This window comes from Penicillium digitatum, chromosome 1, assembly GCF_016767815.1.
Source record: "Penicillium digitatum chromosome 1, complete sequence".
Taxonomy (NCBI): domain Eukaryota; kingdom Fungi; phylum Ascomycota; class Eurotiomycetes; order Eurotiales; family Aspergillaceae; genus Penicillium; species Penicillium digitatum.
Window position 1 is genome coordinate 230,088 of NC_089384.1, and position 21,992 is coordinate 252,079.

Consider the following 21,992-nt stretch of genomic DNA (forward strand, 5'->3'; position numbering starts at 1 on the left):
CAAAACGGGATTGGTGGAGAAAGCTTGGAACCAATCATAGGGTCAATCTATGATCTCTGTGGATGCCTGAGCGCTCAGGCAATTATAGGGTTAAACCCTTTTGCCACAGTGCTGCTTGGAAATCAAGACCCGTGACCACAGCGCAATCGACCCTCTTTTCTCTTTCTCCTTCCGAACCCTCGACAACCACCGACAACCTATACCCAGTTCGCAGGAAGTGCCATCACCACCCTTCCAGCACTCAAAATGGCCCGTCGTCCCGCGAGATGCTACCGCTACTGCAAGAACAAGGTGCGTTCCGATTTCGATTTTGCGAGCTTTTGAAGATTTGTGCGGGTTATGTTGGTGGGGAGCGTGCACCAACATATCGTCAACAACCACCTCGCCATGGCCGGAATATCATTTTAGCTATGAGGGATGATCCCTGTAGCACTGTGAGCACTGTGATTGTGCAGTTTATGGAACTTTCAATTTTTCTTTTTTTTTTTGAAGATGAGCCGTTTGGCTGACATCAGTTCTCAACGTCCAGCCCTACCCCAAGTCCCGGTTCAACCGTGGTGTTCCCGACCCTAAGATTCGTATCTTCGATCTTGGTCGTAAGAAGGCCAACGTGGATGACTTCCCCATGTGCATCCACTTGGTTTCCAACGAGTACGAGCAGCTTTCCTCCGAGGCTCTCGAGGCCGCCCGTATTTGCGCCAACAAGTACGTTATCCGATCCGCTCCCACATATCTCGCCTGACACCCAGGGACACAAACTCACAACTTTCAACAGGTACCTTGTCAAGATCGCCGGTAAGGAAGGTTTCCACCTGCGCGTCCGTGTGCACCCCTACCACGTCGTCCGTATCAACAAGATGTTGTCTTGCGCTGGTGCCGATCGTCTGCAGACCGGTATGCGTGGTGCCTTCGGTAAGCCCCAGGGTCTCGTCGCCCGTGTGAACATTGGCCAGATCATTCTGTCCGTCCGCACCCGTGACGCCCACCGTGCTACCGCTCTTGAGGCCCTCCGCCGCTCCCAGTACAAGTTCCCCGGTCGCCAAAAGATCATTGTGTCCAAGAACTGGGGTTTCACCCCCGTCCGTCGCGAGGAGTACCTCCAGCTCCGCCAGGAGGGCAAGCTTCTCCAGGACGGTGCCTACGTTCAGTTCCTCCGTGGCCACGGCCCCGTCGAGAAGAACATGAAGCGCTTCCCCGTTGCCTACGAGAACGTCGCTTAGATGTTGATGGGTTGATCAGAATATGAAGTTCAGAACGAAAATACTTGAATGTTCTTATTGTCTTTACCTTGTCCCATTCACCTTGATATCAATCTCTTGCAATCGCAATGATGGAGTTCTTGCAGGGGTATCATGATTCGCTCGCCTACATTGCACTTATAGAATTGTAAATCCGCCGGGGCCGTTATATATACGTAATGTACTGATTTTGAATCTGTCGAACAGGCCACACTTGAGCTTGTCTGACCATGCACGGATCATTCGACATGTTGCCATCAAGGATGTCTAGTAAACTAGCAGAAGTCTGGACCTAACTCTACATTGGGCTTTTTCCATTTCCAATGACCAGAGCATAGAGAATGAATAGGGCTCAAACATCGGTCATGTCACCAAGACTGCAGCACCAGCCATCCACCACCACATAACATTGTCCTTCAAGCCCCATCGCTTGCTTCCTGAAGTTTTCAGCATTCAGATTCAGACATATTTCATGTATCTATCAATGAAGCTGGGCGCAATTCAGAAGCAAGAACCAAAAATCGACGTTGTCTTGGATGTCCAGTGTACAAGTTTGAGGCTATCCCACACTCTACATCTTCAACCAGCCTATGCCTACTTAGGGTTTAAGTTTGCTAACAGCAGTTGGGCGAAATTTCCAGAACCAAGCAAGATCTTGATCATCCTCACTCTTTTTTTCAATCGACTACATTCGTTCTCTCGAAAAAGAGATCAAGTAGGCATCGAAGTATGGAGTATACATCCATACTCACTGAGGCGGCGACCCACCGCAACGTGCCTTATGCAATTCCCCGGCAACTAAAGGAAAACCATTAGCTCGGGTCTTCCAACAAGTCGAATCTCGGTTGAGACTGATTCGGAAAGTAAATAGTAACAGAAGCTGAGTGGGTGAGGAGAACATACCTGTCACGTCATCTGGGGTACAAGAGACCTTCAAACAAGTACCGAGCGTATCCTTGAACGCTGGGCTTGGGCAAGTGCACTTGTAATCAACAGAGGAGACACAGCCTGCCACAGCAGAGGCTTCGTTGATACAACGAATCTGTCCAAGAGGTGAAAAAGTGGTTAGTATTTTGAGTTCACATCAGATGCCCAGATAGGGAGAGCATACAAGGCAGGGACTGGCATCATCCAGAGGATCAGCGACAGTCCAAGACAGGAAAGCAGCCAGTGGAAAGAAGATTGTGAGCTTCATTTTGGATCGATGTAGTATATAGTGGTAATGTGTCAGAAGACTGAGAGCGTGAAAGTGGAGGATTTTATGAACACAGGACGGACGCCCTTGCCCGATTTATCAACAGCCAATCTATTTTTGTAGCACTAGGAGAGGTAACGCATTCCTTCTCATATAGGTATCCCAGTATCAACAAACCCAGTGTCTGGGTGATGTGTGGAATGAGATTTTGTTGGAATGTGAGCTTTTAGAAATGGGAATGTTACAACGCCGGATAATAGACTTAACAGCACGATACGGATAGCGGAATAGTATCTTGACTGAGTTAAAATTCCAAAGCAAATATCGACTCCTGTGATGTGGCTCCTCAAGCACTTTTTGCCAAATTGCTGTGTTATTGAGGTATTGAACACCTCTAGTTGTGGCTTGGACCTGGACAAGAAGATCGGCTCCAAACACAGGAACTTCTTGAGCTAACTTGGCGAATCGGTAGTCTTTCTTCGACAGGAACCCAGCGACGGATGCTTTAGCTACCAGAGAGCGTACTTGGTGTCCTATTGACAAGTTTATAACCGAGCGAATGTCTTCAGTTGTAAAACCTTGGGTGCTTGCGTTAGGGTCATTTTCATTGTTGATTGAGGATTCATCGTCGCCTTTCTTGTTAACGCTTCCGTTGTTGGTAATTCTCTGGTTGATACTTTTTCTTGGATGTTCGGCGATTTGGGCTTCGACTTGGCTGATGTCGCACACATCAGCTAGACGTGCAAATTCAATCAAAGTTGCGGCCTTGGCACCCGGTTCTTGATTTCTGCAATTGACCTCGCCAGTAGATAGCCAAAGCAAACGGATTTCGAAACTTTGTATGAAAAGAACACCGTCAAGCTCTTTCATAACCACTGGTTGGTCCTTCACTTCCGTAAAGTTGCCGCCAAACACTCTCGCAACATATTGAGACTGGTCCACGAGAATGGCTCTCGAAACCGTGTACTCCTTGCTGGATAGATTAAGTCGGATCTTCATAAGAGGGCCATGAAGGACAGGAAGAAAACTGAAGACACGCGGCTGTTCTAGTAACGATACCAATAGAAGCAAACTATCTTGTTTACTTGCGAGTTTACCAAGTCTGTAGGGTCCGAATACCGGAAATGCGGTTTAGTCGCTGGCTTGCCTGCAGAAGTGAAGTAGGTGAAGCAAGTGGAATGAATAAGGGAAGATTGGAAAAGACAGTGGAAATGTAAAACCTTGCGACCCCAGAGATCATAAACTGGATCAAAAGCAAGAGCCTTGGGGTATCCTTGTGGTTAGAATCTCGCTTTCTTCTCTCTCATGTTTACACGAGAAAAGACGTAAAAGCTGACCTTCATAGAATCGGCATTGGAAAAACCTTGGAAGAACTTTCCCTAAATTTTTATCTTCTTTATGCATCTTGCAAGCATAGTTTTTTGAAGCAGAAATAAAATACATAGGCAATAGTTCATAGGGCTGAAGTATATGATTACTGCGCGATGGCCGCTATTCCCGCTATTCCGAACTAGGACCCCGAGAGCATATGACACTTGATTGGTTGGCTTTCGCACACCGCCTTATGTTCCGCCTTTATCACACATGTAGAGACATCCGATTTCCTATCTGGTTTTTCCTAGTGCACGCCATTTTTCCATTTTTATTTGCCCATTGAAAAGTCCCCACTTCACTCATAGAGCTCTATTGGTTAACTCATTCATGGTGCTCAGGATCTTTATATTACAGGTAAGTGGGGTGACGAAGTAGTTTTCTGACCGGCAGTATTTTCTCGATTTTCTCGTACAGCTAGTTCCAGCCCCGCATACGTCACCCTCAAAAATTCCTCATCTCCTCACAAACACAAACATGAAGCAGAGATTCTCGTCTTTGGACGTCAAGGTATCTTCAAATACACTGCAAAGAGATACAACACTAACAACTTCAGGTCATCACGCAAGAATTGGCGTCAGAGTGTGTCAACCTCCGAGTGTCCAACATCTACGACCTGTCCTCGGTACGCTCAGTTCATTTCTCTTTGTCATCTAAGGATATCAAGCTGATTCGATTTTTTTAACAGCGTATATTTCTTTTCAAACTCGCTAAACCGGACCACCGGCGTCAACTCATTATTGACTCCGGTTTTCGCACTCATGTCACTCAGTATACGCGAACTACGGCAACCACACCCTCGCCCTTTGTGACCCGTCTCCGAAAATATCTGAAGTCTCGCCGAATTACGGGAATCTCTCAAATCGGAACAGATCGCATCATCGAAATTTCTTTCAGCGATGGCGCATATCACATCTTCCTCGAATTCTTCGCCGGTGGTAACATCATCTTGACAGACCGCGAGTACAATATTCTTGCTTTCTTCCGCCAAGTTGCTGCTGGTGTGGGTCAGGAAGAGATCAAGGCTGGACTCAAGTACACTGTGTCGAATAAACAGAATTATGATGGGGTTCCGGACATCACAGCGGATCGAGTTTTGCAAACTCTGGAAAAGGCACAGGGGCTTTCTGCCCAAGAGGGAAACGCACCCAAAAAATTCAAAAAAAAGGGAACGGATGTTTTGCGAAAAGCATTGTCGCAAGGCTTTCCTGAATATCCTCCTCTGCTCCTCGACCACGTCTTTGCGATCAAGGAATTTGATACCACAACGCCGCTGGATCAAGTAATAGGGAGCCAAGATCTGTTGCAGGCCGTAAAAGAGGTGCTAGAAGAATCGCGGCGAGTTTCCAACACCTTTGACTCTGGCGCTAGCCATCCTGGCTACATTGTTGCAAAAGAAGACACGCGACCCATCCCGGAAGGAGAGACTTCATCAAAGGCCGCGGGCCTGCTTTACGAAGACTTTCATCCTTTCAAACCTCGACAGTTTGAAAATAAACCAGGAATAAAGATCCTAGAGTTCGAGCGCTTCAATGCCACAGTCGACGAGTACTTTTCATCTCTTGAATCTCAGCGACTCGAGTCGCGATTGACAGAGCGCGAGGAGGCAGCCAAGAAGAAGCTCGAATCCGTGCGATTCGAGCACAAAAAGCGGATTGATGAGCTCAAGAACGTACAAGAGCTTCACATCCGCAAAGCGAATGCTATTCAGGACAATGTATACCGAGTTCAGGAGGCAATGGATGCTGTCAATGGACTGGTGGCCCAGGGAATGGACTGGGGTGAAATTGCGCGCCTGATTGAGATGGAACAGGATCGCGGCAATCCAGTGGCGCAGATCATCAAATTGCCCCTCAAATTGTACGAAAATACAGTCAGCCTACTTCTTGGAGAGGCCGGCGACGACGAGGATGAAGAGGAGGAGTTTTCTAGCAGCGATGAATCAGACTCCGATTCAGAGAACGAAGCAGATCAAGAGACAAGCAGTGCGGAACGAGAGTCTAAGCTTTTGACCATTGACATTGACCTTGGTTTGAGCCCATGGGCGAATGCATCACAATACTATGATCAGAAGAAGCAAGCCTCAGAGAAGGAACAAAGGACAACCCAGTCGTCTACGAAGGCACTGAAGAGTCACGAGAAGAAGGTGACGACCGAGCTGAAGCGAGGCTTGAAGAAAGAGAAGCAAGTGCTTCGACAGGCTCGGACGCCATTCTGGTTTGAGAAATTTGTCTTTTTCATTTCTTCGGAGGGCTACTTGGTTATAGGGTACGTGATTCCATTGAACACTGTTCTACGACATACTAATCCCAGCAGTGCACGTGATGCTATGCAAAGTGAATTGCTCTACCGGCGTTATTTGTCGAAGGGCGATATCTTTGTGCACGCTGACCTCGAAGGTGCGACGCCAATAGTGGTGAAGAACCGAGCCGGCAGTGCAGACGCACCAATCTCTCCAAGCACATTATCTCAAGCTGGCAACCTTTGCGTCGCGACTTCCACTGCTTGGGATTCAAAGGCTGTCATGTCTGCTTGGTGGGCGCATGCTCATCAGGTATCCAAAATCGCAGAGAACGGCAGCGGAATAATGCCCACGGGTGTTTTCCAAATCAAGGGAGAGAAGAACTTCTTGGCGCCATCGCAACTGGTGCTTGGATTTGGCATCATGTTCCAAGTCAGCCAAGAAAGCGTTCGGAACCATAAGCAGCGATTCGACACATCTGACATTCCACTAGCCGCTATACCTCCTGCAGATGAGACTGAGGCTTCTGAGCTGAAGGACTTCTTGGAGCCAGAAGCCCAATGGCAGACAGAGGCCAACGAAGACGCAGAAAAGGGAAATGAGGCATCTGAAGAGGAGGATGAAGATGAGAAAGCCGCCTCCCGAAACCCTCTCCAGCGAAGCAATTCCGAGCTTTTTACCTCTCAACCAACTCAAGAATCGGAGTCTAGGTCCGACCCGGAAGAAGAGGTAAAGGATGAACTTGAGCAAGAAGTTGCAGAGGATCAGCCGGAGGAAGAAGAAGAGGAAGAGGAAGAAGAAGAAGCCAAATCAACAGCAGGTCAAAATCCTGCACCTGGGCAAAATGAAGAACCGAACTTGAACGCTCGAGAGCGACGTACCTTGCGACAAGGCAAGTCGCTTGACCGTCCCGGCGAGGAAGAATCAGCTGCACCACGCATCGCCCCTACTCGCGGTAAGCGGGCGAAGGACAAGCGCGCTGCTGCCAAGTATGCTAATCAGGACGAGGATGAGCGAGAACTTGCTCTTCGGTTAGTGGGTGCTAACAAGGGCAAGGCCGCAAAGGCGGCCAAGGCAGCTGAGGCCAAGGAACAGCGTGAACGAGAGGCTGAGGCGCAAAGGCAACGACGACGGGCCCAACATGAGCGCGCTGCCGAAGCCGAGCGCAAACGGCAGGCCCAGTTTACGGAAAATGGAACGGACGATTACAGCGAGGAGACAGCTGCCGCAGAAGCTTCGGATCTCACTTGGATTCCAGCCCTGGTGGGTACACCAACTACGGATGATGAAATAATTGCTGCTATTCCTGTATGCGCCCCATGGGCTGCCCTTGGACGCTACAAGTACAAAGTCAAACTGCAGCCAGGCACTGTAAAGAAGGGCAAGGCCGTCAAGGAGATCATTGGTCGGTGGGTGTCCGAGACCACCACCGGGAAGGTTAAGAAGGAGCACGCCGAAGATGTCGGGATCTCTCGTGTCGACGCTGAGCGTCTCCGGGAACGGGAGGGAGAGCTCATCAAGAGCTGGAAAGATACTGAGATTATCAACACTATGGTTGTGGGCAAGGTGCGCATCATGACTGCAGGAGCTGGAAGCGGCGGTGGGGGTGATAAGGGCAAGGGCAAAGGTGGAAAGGGTGGCGGAGGTGGTAAGGGTAAGAAGAAGTGATTGAGACTTGTGTATACATAGAGAATGCATAGATTAGAGCTTTGAATTCAAGTCAACCGATTCAATCCAATCAGGTTATATAAGATAATTATCGGTGTCAAGCCGATGTATGCCCCTGGTCTTTTTGTGCCAGCTGATCAGCCACAATCCCGCTTCAACTACCCCATAAAATCTTGAACAACTCCTACCTTTTCAAATCCATTGTCAATAACATCGTTGGCGATGTGATTGCAGTCCGAGTTCCTGACGCGCTGAGTCATCCAACGTCATGACCCGAACCATTTTTCTCGCGACCTCAAATGTTGGGCCTCTTATCGCTTCTGACGGCATTGTGCGAAACGATAGCCGATCATATACGCTCGAATCGACCTCTGATTTTACGTTTGAGATAAACCAAAAAAACTTCGCCCCACACAGCCAGAACCCGGCCCCCCCTCGGGCATCAATTCGCCCCTCATCTGATAACGTGTGCGCCCGAATGGTGCGTCATTGAGGCCTTCTCAAACATCACATTGCTTTTCACTCGCGCTTTTGCCGGCCACTGTCAGCGCAGTTGTGCCAGATACTTAAGCAAAATGCCCACACAAACGAGAGTTGTCCCCGTTCAACGGCTCAGCAAAGGGCCCGGCGATTTATCTCTGGCAGAATGGTGGGAGAAGGAGCGCAACCAAAAAACGCCAGAGTCCCAGGCCATCGAAGAGGCTGCCAAACTTCTCCGGTCAAGTGACATTCCCGTCGCATTTCCTACCGAGACAGTATATGGCCTAGGAGCCGATGCGACGCGCAGTGCCTCTGTTCAGGGAATCTATCGCGCGAAACAACGGCCCTCAGACAACCCCCTGATCGTTCATGTCGACTCACTCGACATGCTTGAGCGTCTCCTCAATCCCACCTCCCACGGTAGCCCCAACTCAATTCAAAGTTTGCCAATCGCTCTTCCCTCGATCTACAAGCCTTTGATCGACAAATTCTGGCCCGGCGCACTGACAATCATTCTACCCAATCCATCTGGGTCCATATTGGCGCCGGAGGTCACTTCCAGCCTGACCACATTCGGCGTCCGCATGCCCTCTTCTCCACTCGCACGTCTACTCATCCACGCAACAGACCGTCCCCTCGCCGCGCCATCTGCAAATGCCTCCACCAAGCCATCCCCAACAACCGCGCAGCATGTATACCACGATCTCAAAGACCGCATCGAGATGATTCTCGACGGCGGCGCCTCCGGTGTTGGCGTTGAAAGCACTGTGGTGGACGGATTATGCGACCCACCAGCGATTCTGCGCCCCGGCGGCATCGGCATCGACGAAATCCGGAAATGCGAAGGGTGGGAAAACGTCGCAGTCGGCTACAAAGATGGAACGCTAGACGTGAAGGAGGTTCCACGCGCACCGGGAATGAAATACCGCCATTACTCGCCAAAGGCACGGGTTGTTCTCTTTGAGTCGACATCCAACCCAGCCGGGGTGATGAAACTTGTCCAAAAAGACCTGAAAGATACAGCCATTGGCGCACACAAAATTGGTATTATCCGCACGCGGAACTGGGAGATTGGCTTGGGGCTGGCTTCAGAAGATCACCTCGCCAGTAGCATGAACCCCGTGTCTTCTCCCATTGAGAACATTATCAGTTTCCCGATCCCCGTGTTGGAGAATGGAAACCCGAGCGGCCGCACGAAGATGGCGTATGATTACCATCTTGGCTCAGATGCGGTTTCCATCGCACATGGTCTATTTGCCGCCCTGCGCGGGCTGGATGAGCTTGATGTTGATGTTATTTACGTGGAAGGTGTTTCAGACCGCGAGGGTGACCTGGCCGCAGCTGTCATGAACCGGCTACGAAAGGCTGCTGGTGCTGAAATGCGGGTTTGAAAAGCCCCGATTTAGTTCTGAAGATGGAGTCCAGGTTGTTTTCCGGGTTTAGATAGAGGCTTAAAAAGTGTGAATATTAGAATCAAATAAATTTCAACATGAAATAAATATGTATGACCCACATCTTTTGCACACGGAGGTTAAAGAGGGCCTGTTAATGGAGTCTCTTGGGCTTACCCCATTTGATGAATTCTACTCATCTCCATTCGACGCGGAATTCGGAGATCTCCGGGGAATAAGCTTATCGATGAGCCCAATGTTGGGATAAAAAAAAGTGAAAGACAACTGTGTCATGAAAAGAAGAATTATGATCCGAGACACTGGCGGGGGAAAAAGCAAACTCGTCCGGTGCTTCTCCCGCGTTGATATAGAAAATCTTCTAACCCAAAGAAAACTACTCACTGCAACCCTCAGAAATGTGTCAATCTCTTATACACGAGTTCCTCGAGGGCCTCCCTAAATGTGAACACCACGTTCATCTTGAGGGCACCCTCGAGCCAGAGCTCATCTTTGAGCTCGCGGCGCGCAACGGTATTACCTTGCCGACCGACCCAGCCTATACTTCAGTCGAGACCCTCAAAACCCGTTATGAGCATTTCAGTAACCTAGACGACTTCTTGCATTTCTACTTCGAAGGCATGGCCGTTCTCCGCAAGGAAGAAGACTTTGCCGATCTAGCCTGGGCATACTTCCAAAAAGCGCAGGCAGACGGCGTGCACCACGCAGAGGTCTTCTTCGACCCGCAAGTTCACGAAAGCCGCGGTGTACCGTACGACACCATCGTCACGGGCTTCTCAAAAGGGTGCAAGCGCGCCGAGACCGAGCTCGGCTTGAGCACACGACTAATCCTGTGTTTCGTGCGGCATCTCCCCGTCTCGTCGGCCAGGGAGGTTTACGAGGAGTTAGTGGCTCACAAACACTTTGAGTCTGGCGTTGTGCACGGACTGGGCTGGTCTTCTTCAGAGGTTGGCCCGCCGAAAGATATGTTCCGCGAGATCTATGCGTCAGCCGCGCAGAAGAACATCCCGCTTACGGCGCATGCCGGCGAGGAAGGTGATCCGACTTATATCAGCACTGCGATTGAGCTTGGTGCCCGACGTATCGATCATGGTATTCGGCTGGTTGAAGACGAGGAGTTGATGCAACGTGTTGCGCGTGAGGGTATCCTGCTTACCGTCTGTCCGTTATCGAATGTGCGGCTGCGTTGTGTCACCTCTATCAAGGGAGTACCTATTCGGCGGTTCTTGGAGGCTGGGGTCAAGTTCTCGATCAACAGTGATGATCCTGCTTATTTCGGTGGTTATATTCTTGATAACTACTGCGCTGTGCAGGAGGCTTTCAATCTCAATGTGATGGAGTGGAGGATCATTGCGGAAAATAGTGTTCAGGCGAGCTGGATTGAGGATTCTCGTAAGGTGGAGATTTTGGCAAGCATTGAGGCGCATGTCAACAAGTATACGCGTTTGCACACCATTTCAGCATAAATTCCGGTTGTTGATGCATACATTGGCTTTTGTCTGAGTCGTTGGCGAGCCTTTCGATCATGTCTCTCCGGCTTACTATATGCTGCATCACTAAATACCACTGGGTGTTGAGAGTATTGCATATGCGCAGTTGTAGTGGGAAGGCAAGGTAGTAACAAGCATCAGGCACATAAGGTCTTGATAGGGGGCCTCAGGCAACTGACCCCACTGACAGTAACCCCAAGCACTTGGGTCAGCAGCATCCTGTGCCTAGACGAGTCCTTAGTTGTTAATACCTGACTATGTATTTCATGCCCGGAACATCCTTCGTGATACCTGGAGCCTCACGAAGCCTACTTTCCGGCTAACTGCGATCTCAGAGAACCTATACCCTGCGTCTAGCGTTGTGTTTCGCAGCAATCAAGCCAAGAACAACCCCCCCCCCGCAAAGCACAGTACTACTTATTCTCCCCGAAATAAGCTACCTACAGAGCGAAATCCACGCAAACAAAAAGATGTCCATCTCCACTCCAGACCGCTATAAGCTCGTCTTTTTCATCCCGACCGCCAACGTGGAGCCCTGCAAAGAAGCCATCTTCGCTACAGGTGCCGGGTCATTCCCGGGTAGTAAGTATACCAAATGTTGTTTCCAGATTGTTGGAACAGGCCAATTTCTGCCCAATGAGGGTGCAGATCCGGCGGTCGGAGCCGTCGGTGCTTTAGAACGGTGCGAAGAGGTTAGGGTTGAGATTTTGTGTGTGGGCCGGGGCATTATGCTGAACGCAGTCGATGCTTTAATCTTGGCGCATCCGTATGAGGAGGTTGCTTATGAGGTTTATAAGATGGAGAACGTTTAGTTGGTCGAGTCAAGACTTGGTTGATGAGATACGACACTAAGAAGGCGATGTGATTGGGACGGTAGTCATCTTGCTCTGCAATGATCAGTTTCCCAAAATCAATTTCTTTCAAGGGATTTCAAGTTCGATAGAACAATTTGTAAGAGTGTCAATCGTCCCCCCAAAAAATGAGCGTTGTGTTGATGGCAACGAAGGGCAACTAACTGTATGGCAGCGGATTGGTAAGGCGGTAGTAATCCCTGGACGCTGATTTGTTCAGAACCTGCCCCAAGTAAAACGCCTCGTCAACTTCACTTCTCCTTCAACCTCTAACCTCATCTCCCCCCCCCATTGACCCTCATTCATCGCCCGCGATGGCTTCTAAGCTCTTCTCAGTCCCGCGGGTTGGCCGCCAGTTGGTCCACCAGCTCCCCAAACCCCAATACAGAGCCTTCTCCGCCGGCTCGCAACGGTTCAGCGACTCCCTTTCGGTGGTGCGTACTTCTCTCGGCCCCTCCTGTGCTTTAGAAGCCGATTGTGTCTCAGAAATGGGGAATCAAATCCTCATATACTAAATTTGATTGTCTCGAACAGCACCGCAACACGCCCAAGAACAACCCGACCCTCCCGTTCAAGTTTTCCGAGCAGAACCTCAAACTCGCCGATGAGATCCTCAAGCGCTATCCTCCCCAGTACAAGAAGGCTGCTGTCATGCCCCTTCTTGACCTCGGTCAGCGCCAGCACGGCTTTACTAGCATCAGTGTCATGAACGAGGTCGCTCGCATGCTCGAGATGCCCCCAATGCGCGTTTACGAGGTCGCGACCTTCTACACCATGTACAACCGTGAGCCGGTTGGCAAGTACTTCGTGCAGATCTGCACCACTGTAAGCACTTGACATAAATCCCTTTTCCCTGCTTTTCCTAATAGGCAATCTTCTAGACCCCATGCCAGCTCGGCGGCTGTGGTAGTACCGCCATTGTCAACGCCATTACCGAACACCTCGGAATTACCCCCGGCCACACCACCGAGGATGGCCTCTTCACATACGTCGAGGTTGAATGCTTGGGTGCTTGCGTCAACGCACCCATGGTCCAGATTAACGATGACTACTACGAGGATCTGACCCCGGAGTCTATCAAGACCATCCTGACAGCCCTTAAGGACTCCGCCACTGCTACCGGTGCCGGCGCCGGTACCAAGGTCCCCGCTCCTGGCCCGCTGAGCGGGCGCAAAACCTGTGAAAACAGCGCCGGTCTGACCAACTTGACTGACGTGCCGGCGTGGAACCCGGAGACAATGATGCGCAAGGACAATGCATTGGACTCTGCGCCCAAGCAATAGAAGACGAAGAGAAAGAACATTTAAAAGAGCTCTTCATTGCCGTGGGTCAATTCCGGACGGGGAGGATATTATAATGGTTGTGTTTTTTTTTGTCGAATGGACGAGCATAAGCCGCCTTGGGGCACTGCGGTAAATCCGGGGTGATGATTAGAGGCCACCGCGCCCTTCGCCCTAAGGCGCCTTGAATGAAAACCACTCTTGAGGCGTCCTATTTTTTTAGTCTGTCCACAACATACCATGTACAGTACGTTTGTTCCTGGCTCTAAGTGTGATCCGAGCCCGGATGGATATCTGGCTCAGTCGCTGTGAGACACTGGCAGGATCAATCGCAGATTTTTTTTTCCATTTCTATTTTTTCTCATCTTGGCTGTTTAGCTTGTAGATACGGAAGTACGCTGTACAGCATGAGGCTTGTTCCGGCAGGTTATATAGGGGAGATGTATTCCCTCACGTAGTATGATATATCAACGCTCACTTCCGTACTTGGACATCTACCCAAACTAGGGCTAAATAAATCATAGATTTGACATGTCTTATTCAAAACCCCCAACTTTATAGGCCCTACGTTGCCCATGTAGACTTAGCTTCTTAGTTAACTAGCTCATGCAATCTTGTATCGCGGCAAGTGCTCCAATCCACACGATTTTTCTCGGTAAACAGGCGAGAAGTCAGACTTGGAATTGCACGCACACTTGCCATAGGTTTGAGGCAGCAGCTGATCATATCAAATAACCACTAGCTAGCCTTTTATTGGTTTCCTCGGATAAGTAGAACGGTTCTTGTTATGCTCTTCAATCATCTTAGATTCTACGCTCAGAGAGGATTGGGGTATTCAGATAGGCAGGGTGTCAATCCGGTTCATGTAGTCCATGCAAGGTCCACTTTCCTTCTAGTATCCTGCTCACGGATCATCTCACAGCACGGCCGGGATCTTAGTTGTACATATTAAGCAGTCAGACCAGAACAAGAATCCGAAAGCCCGACAATTTTCGCTGCGGCAAATATATTGGGCCCTGATATCCTTCAGGGACCAGAGACGGATCCCATCCTCCCCCACTGAGTTGAACATGGTCTCAAGTTTCAACATGGCTAGGCACAAACTGATTGGAATTGCCTTGTGCATCAATTTGAAGAACCTGGAATTCAATTTAGTTCGGAATTGGTACCAAACATCCAATGGAAAGATGGCCAAGGGGAGATAATGGGGTTTAGTAAAGTGGCAATGTCTCGCTACTAATGTTCTACAGAGGTCTGCAATGAGCATATATATCCTGGAAACCAGCTATCTAGAACAAGGGTAGAAAACTGTAGGAAGGTAGGGCTGACAGGAAAGGCACCGTACTGGCAATTGAAAGATTGACACACATTGCTAAGAGGTACCGACAGCTAATAACATGTCAAAAGATATGGTATGAGTGTAAAAATCACGCAAGACCACTACAAATTACTGTGGAGTAAGCTCTCAGAACAGCATATCTAGATCGCACAGTCCACCAGTTGATAGGGGAAAGGGAGGAGGTTACAATTAACACGCTCAATTTACCGTGATGAATATCAAAGTACATAAGTGTACTTAGATGGGAAGAATGGCTATAGCAGGTATCAGAACACAAAACGCCGAATAGCTTTTTTAAATTTTATGAGAATTCAAGTACATCTACAAGAACCACCGTGAACTTGTTGTCGACCGGCGAAGCTTTCGTAGCAAATAAAGAAAAAAAAAAGAAACAACAGTATTTTGACCATGTCCACTTGGCCGACCGGTGAATTCCCACCTGAAAAAAAAAGAACGGTCACCATGAATCGGCATGGCAACCGTACCTGCGGGTAGCCCTAGAGGGATGGCCAGCTCCTGGAGCTAGCCTACTCTGGCAACTCCTCTCCTTCGTATGCAACATCGTCTAGCAATACTTCTCCTTCTGGAACTAAAACTGGGATACCTTGACGCTCAACGAGTTTGCTTGATTGAGCCTTCTGGAAGATGTTGACTTCATATGTGTTCTTCACCAGCAAATGATATGCATGGACTTTGCGCTTCTGCCCAAATCGCCGCGCACGTCCGATTGCCTGGATCATGCCCGCATCATACTCATGGTCAGAAGCAGCGTAGTATGGTGACAAGAAGATGACGTGATTTGCGCATTGGAGATTCCTTTATAACGGATCGGATTAGTATTTTTTCCAACAAAACAGCAGAGAGAGATTACTTACAATCCAGCTGCCATAGAGGATCCGAGATTCAATATCAAGGCCTTTGGCCTGGAAGGTGGTTGAGTGGTGCCCTTCTTGGGTTTAGGAGGATCAGTGAATTCTCCGATTCCCTTCAAGTTGGTTTGTGTCACCATGCGGTGATTGATGTTCGCAGCTTGAAGGGCATTTGATGTAACGGGCAAAAGGTGGCTGATTTGTACGAAGATGAGGACAAGTTCATCCTCTGGAACCTTGCGGATGATCTCAATAAGCTCGTTGAGCTTGGTATTCTGAATTTCTTGGTCTTCACTGACGAGGATCTCACCGGGTACGATCTTGGATTGGAAAATGTGGCCGCTACATCCAAGGACGGGGCAGGGTTTGCGTGGTTGGTTGATCGCGGCGTCGAGGCAACCTTTGCAGAGGGCATGACCGCAGTTTTTGAGAACGTAGACATTTTTCTTTTCTTGCAAATCTCTCTTGCAATTTTCACAGGGTGGAATTCCAATGGTCTGAATCCTCACCAGATTTTCGTAGAATCGGCATTCCCGGTCAATCTCGAGGACTTGCTTCAAGAGAGAGGTAACATCAGTGAACAAGGCTTTTTCGACAGCCGTCCAAATTTCATTGGAAGACGTACTGGTGGTTCCTCCATGAGCTGTGACTCTGGGAGGGCGTCTTCCACCGGCTGTGTTGCCGGACTTCGCGTTCTGGGTCTTTTGGAATCGCGCATGAAGCAAATCTTCAATAGGCCGGTGTTGCTCTGCTAGTTTCCACTCGCTGTATGAGCGGATGATACCCCCTAACAGCTCGTTGAACTTTTTGTTGAGCTCCGCGTCCCCCAAATCAATATTTGCAACGCCATTCAGGGCGTTTTGCCAGTCCTTGGGATCGGTATGGTTCATTTCGCGACACCAAACAGTCGCTGCCTGTCGAGTGATCGAGTCCACTTTAGTCCAGATCTCAACTGATTTCTTTTGGTCGCTCCGCGAGCCTTTCCGGCACTTCTCGAGGTTCCATGGAGGTTGTCCGATTTGACTTGTGACACAAGACATGATGAGTGCCTCTTGGGGGAACTGGCTCTTGGACAAAATGGTGCTCAAGGGACCAGGGATTCGTTTCTTGTTTTCGATGACGGCTCGGAATAACGTATCGTACGCTGTCTTTTCAGCGGGTGACTGTTCGGTGATGACAAGATGCGTTATCAATGGAATGTGTGTGATGCGTGCGATGTTTTGACGCGCAAACCGATCTAGAAATCTTTGAGCATGCTCTCGGCGGTTTTGGTACCACGCGTTACTGTGGGGTGGCTGGTAATATTGGAACGCCTCAGCAGCTGTGTGGTTCTTCCTGATATTTCGTAGTCTGCTATTCTGCGTCGGCTTGTCGCAATCGCCATCGTCGTCCACACCAAGTTCTAGACCAAGGTAACGCGCGATGCTCTTGATATCGGCAAATTCAGCAAGAGCAGGCGTTCCAGAAAGGATCCATTTGGAGCGTGCCTGCAATGAGAGCAGGGAGGCCTGTCTTTCTTCCCCGGCATATGTGTATTCGTCGATAACCAAACGGTTAAATTTGAATGCGTGAATGAAAGCAGCTTTAACAGTGCGCCAGTCCTGCTTTTCCGTCTTTTTGATACCACTTTTGATATCAAAGTCCATGCGGTCATCTTTCACGGCAGTTGATTTGGCTCCACATTTCTTTTTGTCATCGGTCACGTCTGCCAGGTCTGCTGATGGGCGCTTTTGTCGCTTTCTACTTGAACCTTCCACTGACTTCCTACCGTGTCTCCGCTTCCGCTGGCCCACAGGACTCGCTGTTCCGGTCGACTGTCTCGCATCAGATGCATCAACTTCCTCGAAACCCGAGTCAGACTCAGAATCCAAATCCTCTTCCGCTTCTGCATCGGACTCGTCACGACCATTAAAAGCATCAGCGAATGCCTGGCCATGGAGGAGTCGAGAAGGCACGTAAGTGAAGTCGGCCTGCATTTCTTGAACTCGGCGACGTCTGGCCTCCAATCTCTGGAGCATCGCCTCAGGCCCTTTTGTTTTTAACATCTCAACAGACTCCTGCAAGGAAGCACGAGCGTCATGGAACCAGCTATCAAAGTTTCGACCTGTTCCTCCGCTCGATTTTGCGGGAGCCTGGGGTGTTCCGGTAAATTGTTGAAGTCGTCTGTAGTATGCATCGTTCGCCAGTATACTCCATGACAAAATCACGATATCTGCTTCTTCGATTTCCCGGATGGTAATCTTGTTGATTGACGATATCGCCAAGACTTTGTATTTTCCCTCGAGAAACTTCTTGGTCTCCGAAATCCACTGCTTGAACACATTGCTAGGCACGATGATCAGGGTTGCTTTGGTTGGAATCAGCCAGTCGTCTTCAGGGGGTTTGGTGTCTGTTTTATACTGCGCGTCAATGAGACCGAGAATAACAGCCGTCTTTCCATATCCAACCTCGTCAGCTAGCACGCCACCGCGAACAATCTTTGGCAGTGTTGCTTTGACTTCGGCGCGCCAGGGCATCAAGGGGAGGATTGATTCTTCAACTTCCTCTTCCATAAACGGTTCCATATCTTTTGCTTCTTGTGAAATCATCCAGCTCAATGATCGAAGCTGTTCATCACGAAGCTTGAATTTGAAGTTGGGAGGCTGTGGCGAAGGACTATCGTCGTCGTTGCTCCTCAAAGTGAACCTTTCGGGGGTTGCGTGACTCACATCGGGGGGTTTTTGAGCCATGTCGTACGCATGAGGTAGAAGTCGCCAGCAAGATATTACTGTCTCACGGCTTGTAGTACCGACCAGGTTTCCATGTGCCCGATGCGTCAGAGCTTGAATATTGAGGGTGAAACTTAACTCAGCGTCTCCAGTTTCGTTGATTCGTCTGAAGACCAAGAATGGCGAGGGCCGTTTTTTGATGGCGCGCTCATAGACAGCAGCTTCTTGGGGGTTCTCATATGGGATGATTCGGTCTTTGTTGTCACGGCCCCAAAGGACACTGGGGGTGGGTGGGTTACAGATATTGCAATTGCCATCTGCATGATTTGGGTCTGAACTGTCTGGACGGATAATTTCGTTCCAGTCTTCAAAGTCGGACCACGCGGCAATCTTTGGGAACAACCATGCGAGACCTTTCAATTCTCTCATAGAGACCTCGGGATTCCAAGCTTGCCAGTCGGAAGTTGCGTCGGGCAGGTTGAGAATTGCTGTTGTTGCTGAGAGTGAGGTAAGGGTGATACAAGCATCATGACATTGCTGGTTTTCAATCGAGACTCGGATTCCTTGTTGCAATGTGCGGAGAGTAATCTGCTCGGCAGGACAATGGCTCAATTGCACTCTGGGGGCCTTGACCCATCGACGACAGAAAGCTTTCACATCTTGCGAATCCAAGGTGACATCCAATGATCTCCAAGCTGAGGACAACTCGGCTATCGTCATTCTCACATCGTATCCAGGAAGGCGGCTGTGGTCAAGGGAGAACACACAAGCATCTTCATCAGGGGGTCCAGTCTTCGTTGAATCAAGGAATAAGAATATTGGAGGCGAGCGGGCGGTGGCTTGTTTTCTGTACAATGCACCAAGCGCTGTTCCACACTCAGGGAGGAAATGGTAGATTCCCCGGACGTCAAAATCAAGAACTGTGACATCTTGATCTAATCCTTCAACGAAAATACTGTCCCAGGCTTTTCCATCAACAAACCTAGCAGCTTTAAGACCACACTCCGATTGGAATGATCGGACTTGGCATCCTCGGCCGGAAATCTGAAGTGAGAAAGGGGTGCTAACGGGTGAACAAACTTCCCATGTACCCTCGACAAAAGACCCAGAGGTGGGACTCATTCTGGCAATTGGCTTGGCCAGCACTTCTCGGATGACGCTTCTCGTGTTTGCGGACTTGGGGGGCTTTGCGTACAAGAGCCACTGGATGGATTCCATACCGATATCAAGGAACAAGCTGGAGTGCGTGCCATCGTAAACGACTCGCCATGTTCTTCCGCGCTTGATCTCGAAAAACCGAAAGACGTCGTGCACAGCTGCATTCGTGCATTGAATAAAGTCGGGCCAGAACTGGGAGATGTTGTCGATAGGGTAAAGGGATTTAAACGTCTCGAAGTCCAACGCGGACAACCCAGACAGCATAAGCTTCATGGGAACAAGTCCCTTCATTTTTGCTATAAACTCAGACGGCTTTCGTCGAGAGAGGGGGGAAACAGGTAGATACGAATGCGTGGGATTTCCACGACAGGATCTGCAAGCGGTGTGTCCACACAGCGTGCAACTATAAATTGAATCTTGAACCCCAGTCTGTCTCTCGCAGGAACAGCACAGAGCGCTGCTCGCTGCTCTGACTTTGAGAACAGCATGGTCGATGAGGTGGGCTTCGGCAATTTGGAGGTTGCTTCTCACGAGGCTGTGGACCTCGCTGGGTATGAGAAGAGACTTGGCCTCCACGTCGCCGGGGTTGGTTGAACCCTCCTCACCGTTGTCAAGAATCTCATGCACGGCTATCAGACCAGCCAGCATGATTGCACACACGACCGTACTGGTCATTGCATTTCCTGCCAGGTCCATCAAATCAGCTTGCGTTTCTCTCGTGAGTATCATTCGATCGAGGGGCAGGCCTTGTAACGAAAGGGCTTCCGTGCCAGATACGGGGCCCCCGCGGGTGGTCACAAATGGGATGCCCTTCGGCGTCAGGCATCCCGCAATCCCAGACCCAGCAAGGCTGTCATTTCCTCGATCGACTCCCTGAGACAAGTCGATCCAACGCCTGTGAAGTGAACTATTAGCTAAAACAATCCTGAAGTAAAAGTGAGAGAAATTTGAAACTTACTCCTTGAAGTTCATGTCATAATCTTGAAGCATCTTCTTCAAGAAATTCATGTCCACGGTCTCCCACACTCTCTCCGGCTGTGTCTTCCAGAAACGATGCCAATAGAAGTCCGGTGCCTTCAGGTCATTGATTCCGGGCAGGGATCGAGTGATTGGCCTCTCGATGCCTAGTTCCAATTCGCCCCGGTGCCGTTCGTGACGAATTTGGTACTGGTCCCAGCTAGTTTCGCTTCTAGACTCAAGGCGGGCTCTCATCTCGGTGAGCTCGAGTCGGCGGTCAACGTCACTCAGCAAGAACATACCCACCGGCGCACTCGCTGGCCGCTTGAAACGACCAGCAAGCTCACGAACGCGTTGAGTGACAGTGTCAATGCCACTCTGGTCCAAGGAGCCTCCAAGCAGGCCCGCTGCTTCCAAGCGGCGCTTGTCAATGACTACCATGTACCCGCGCTCGCGTGTCTGTGGGATGTAGTAATGCTTTGTGTCGACATTGACACAAACCGACATGTATCCAAGCTCCTCCCACTTTCCCTTCATCTGATCCCAGGGCGCGTTCCGGACGTTCTCCTGGACGACCATGCGGGGTCGATATCTCTCTGCGTACCGCAAGAGACCGTCGAACGTAGCTCCCGACTCGCCGCCTTGCTGCAGCGTCTTCTTGCGGGTGTTCAACGGAGAGAAATCGACACAGGCAGTCCCAGCAACTAAGATGTCGAGGTCACCGGGAATCACCTCCGATGACCCGTAGGCGGTCCGCCTTCAAAACTAAAGTCAGTATGAAAGTCGAGTCAGAGAATGATGAATGGATACTTACGCCACATCCCCTCCAAGCTCGGTGATGTCCCGAAAGAGGATAGGGGGGCGGAAGTTCCGTTCAATGTATGATTGTTTGAACGGAACGATCTCGCAGCTGAAAGCATGCGAGATCCGAAGTTGCTGGGTCTCTGCCAAACCTATCAAGGCGTTGTTAGCATTTGCTCCATTATATAGGGAGAACCAAGTAGAAAATGAGAGAGATGAGACAGAAGGGTAGTAATGAGATGAATACAAAACAAATGACAGATCAATGCAAGACTGAAGCAATGGTGACATAGAGCTCAAGGTCAAGGCAAAGTTAGGGCAAGAAAGGAGACATGTGACTTGGACATTGCACAAGGCGAGGAACCTCAACCATAGAATCAACCACAAGCAACATGAACCTCAACATGAACATCGAAAACAAACGATTGAGGGCAAAAAAAAAGAAAAAGAAAACAAGACACTGCACTGCACTGTACTGTACTTACCCGTCTGGATTAATTCCAGGGCCAGAAGCGGGGCTTCTGTTCCTGAGCACACTGTCGCCACTCGAAGTGGTCGACTGCCGAGCCGAATGAGCACATGCTCGAATCCCATTTTCATGGCGTTCGATGCCATGTCAGCGAAAATATCTGTCAGCGTATGCAGAGGCGGTAGGTCACTGGCTAGATACCGACCACGAGGGATCATGCATCCCCGCCGCAGCTCAGGAATCTCATCGGCCCGGGCCCTAGGCTCCTGATCATCCATCGCCAAACCATCCGCCGATTGCTGCTGAGGGACCCCCTTTGACGCCATGACCTGCGTTGGAGGAGGGGGTGAGAAGATTGAGGTAGTCGGAATTTTGGATGATACTGACAAGAAAGAACACGCTGGAAAAAGACCTCGGAAACCGAGGTACTTGCAGTATGATGACCTTGGTCACCGGCTCAGAGCAAG

The 21,992-nt window shown here is 49.8% G+C and overlaps 8 protein-coding genes across 8 annotated transcripts; 6 read left to right on the forward strand and 2 right to left on the reverse strand.

Annotated features, from left to right (window-relative positions):
• Nucleotides 1–246: 246 nt before the first annotated feature.
• Pdw03_2388 (60S ribosomal protein uL16) lies at nt 247–1,220 on the forward strand (the record flags this gene model as incomplete). The annotated part of the gene is made up of 3 exons (XM_014681650.1): nt 247–291; nt 530–705; nt 776–1,220. The coding sequence occupies 3 exons, from the start codon at nt 247–249 to the stop codon at nt 1,218–1,220; spliced, it is 666 nt and encodes a 221-aa protein (XP_014537136.1).
• A 766-nt stretch (nt 1,221–1,986) lies between these two features.
• Nucleotides 1,987–2,433, reverse strand: Pdw03_2389 (Extracellular membrane protein, CFEM domain; the record flags this gene model as incomplete). Its single annotated transcript, XM_066100175.1, has 3 exons — nt 1,987–2,036; nt 2,142–2,280; nt 2,350–2,433. The coding sequence occupies 3 exons, from the start codon at nt 2,431–2,433 to the stop codon at nt 1,987–1,989; spliced, it is 273 nt and encodes a 90-aa protein (XP_065955575.1).
• A 1,848-nt stretch (nt 2,434–4,281) lies between these two features.
• Pdw03_2390 (Fibronectin-binding A, N-terminal) lies at nt 4,282–7,714 on the forward strand (the record flags this gene model as incomplete). Its single annotated transcript, XM_066100176.1, has 4 exons — nt 4,282–4,314; nt 4,361–4,429; nt 4,493–6,072; nt 6,121–7,714. The coding sequence occupies 4 exons, from the start codon at nt 4,282–4,284 to the stop codon at nt 7,712–7,714; spliced, it is 3,276 nt and encodes a 1,091-aa protein (XP_065955576.1).
• Nucleotides 7,715–8,289: 575 nt separating this feature from the next.
• Nucleotides 8,290–9,585, forward strand: Pdw03_2391 (Translation initiation protein Sua5; the record flags this gene model as incomplete). Its single annotated transcript, XM_014681653.1, has 1 exon — nt 8,290–9,585. One exon carries the CDS (start codon nt 8,290–8,292, stop codon nt 9,583–9,585), a length of 1,296 nt encoding a protein of 431 aa, XP_014537139.1.
• A 416-nt stretch (nt 9,586–10,001) lies between these two features.
• On the forward strand, nt 10,002–11,069 carry Pdw03_2392 (Adenosine deaminase; the record flags this gene model as incomplete). Its single annotated transcript, XM_014681654.1, has 1 exon — nt 10,002–11,069. One exon carries the CDS (start codon nt 10,002–10,004, stop codon nt 11,067–11,069), a length of 1,068 nt encoding a protein of 355 aa, XP_014537140.1.
• Nucleotides 11,070–11,563: 494 nt separating this feature from the next.
• Pdw03_2393 (GTP cyclohydrolase 1 type 2-like protein) lies at nt 11,564–11,905 on the forward strand (the record flags this gene model as incomplete). Its single annotated transcript, XM_014681655.1, has 1 exon — nt 11,564–11,905. The coding sequence occupies one exon, from the start codon at nt 11,564–11,566 to the stop codon at nt 11,903–11,905; it is 342 nt and encodes a 113-aa protein (XP_014537141.1).
• Nucleotides 11,906–12,258: 353 nt separating this feature from the next.
• Nucleotides 12,259–13,227, forward strand: Pdw03_2394 (Thioredoxin-like 2Fe-2S ferredoxin; the record flags this gene model as incomplete). Its single annotated transcript, XM_014681656.1, has 3 exons — nt 12,259–12,378; nt 12,479–12,769; nt 12,826–13,227. The coding sequence occupies 3 exons, from the start codon at nt 12,259–12,261 to the stop codon at nt 13,225–13,227; spliced, it is 813 nt and encodes a 270-aa protein (XP_014537142.1).
• Nucleotides 13,228–15,090: 1,863 nt separating this feature from the next.
• Pdw03_2395 (SNF2 family helicase, putative) lies at nt 15,091–21,851 on the reverse strand (the record flags this gene model as incomplete). Its single annotated transcript, XM_014681657.1, has 5 exons — nt 15,091–15,379; nt 15,439–20,193; nt 20,257–21,012; nt 21,070–21,208; nt 21,542–21,851. 5 exons carry the CDS (start codon nt 21,849–21,851, stop codon nt 15,091–15,093), a joined length of 6,249 nt encoding a protein of 2,082 aa, XP_014537143.1.
• Nucleotides 21,852–21,992: the final 141 nt, after the last annotated feature.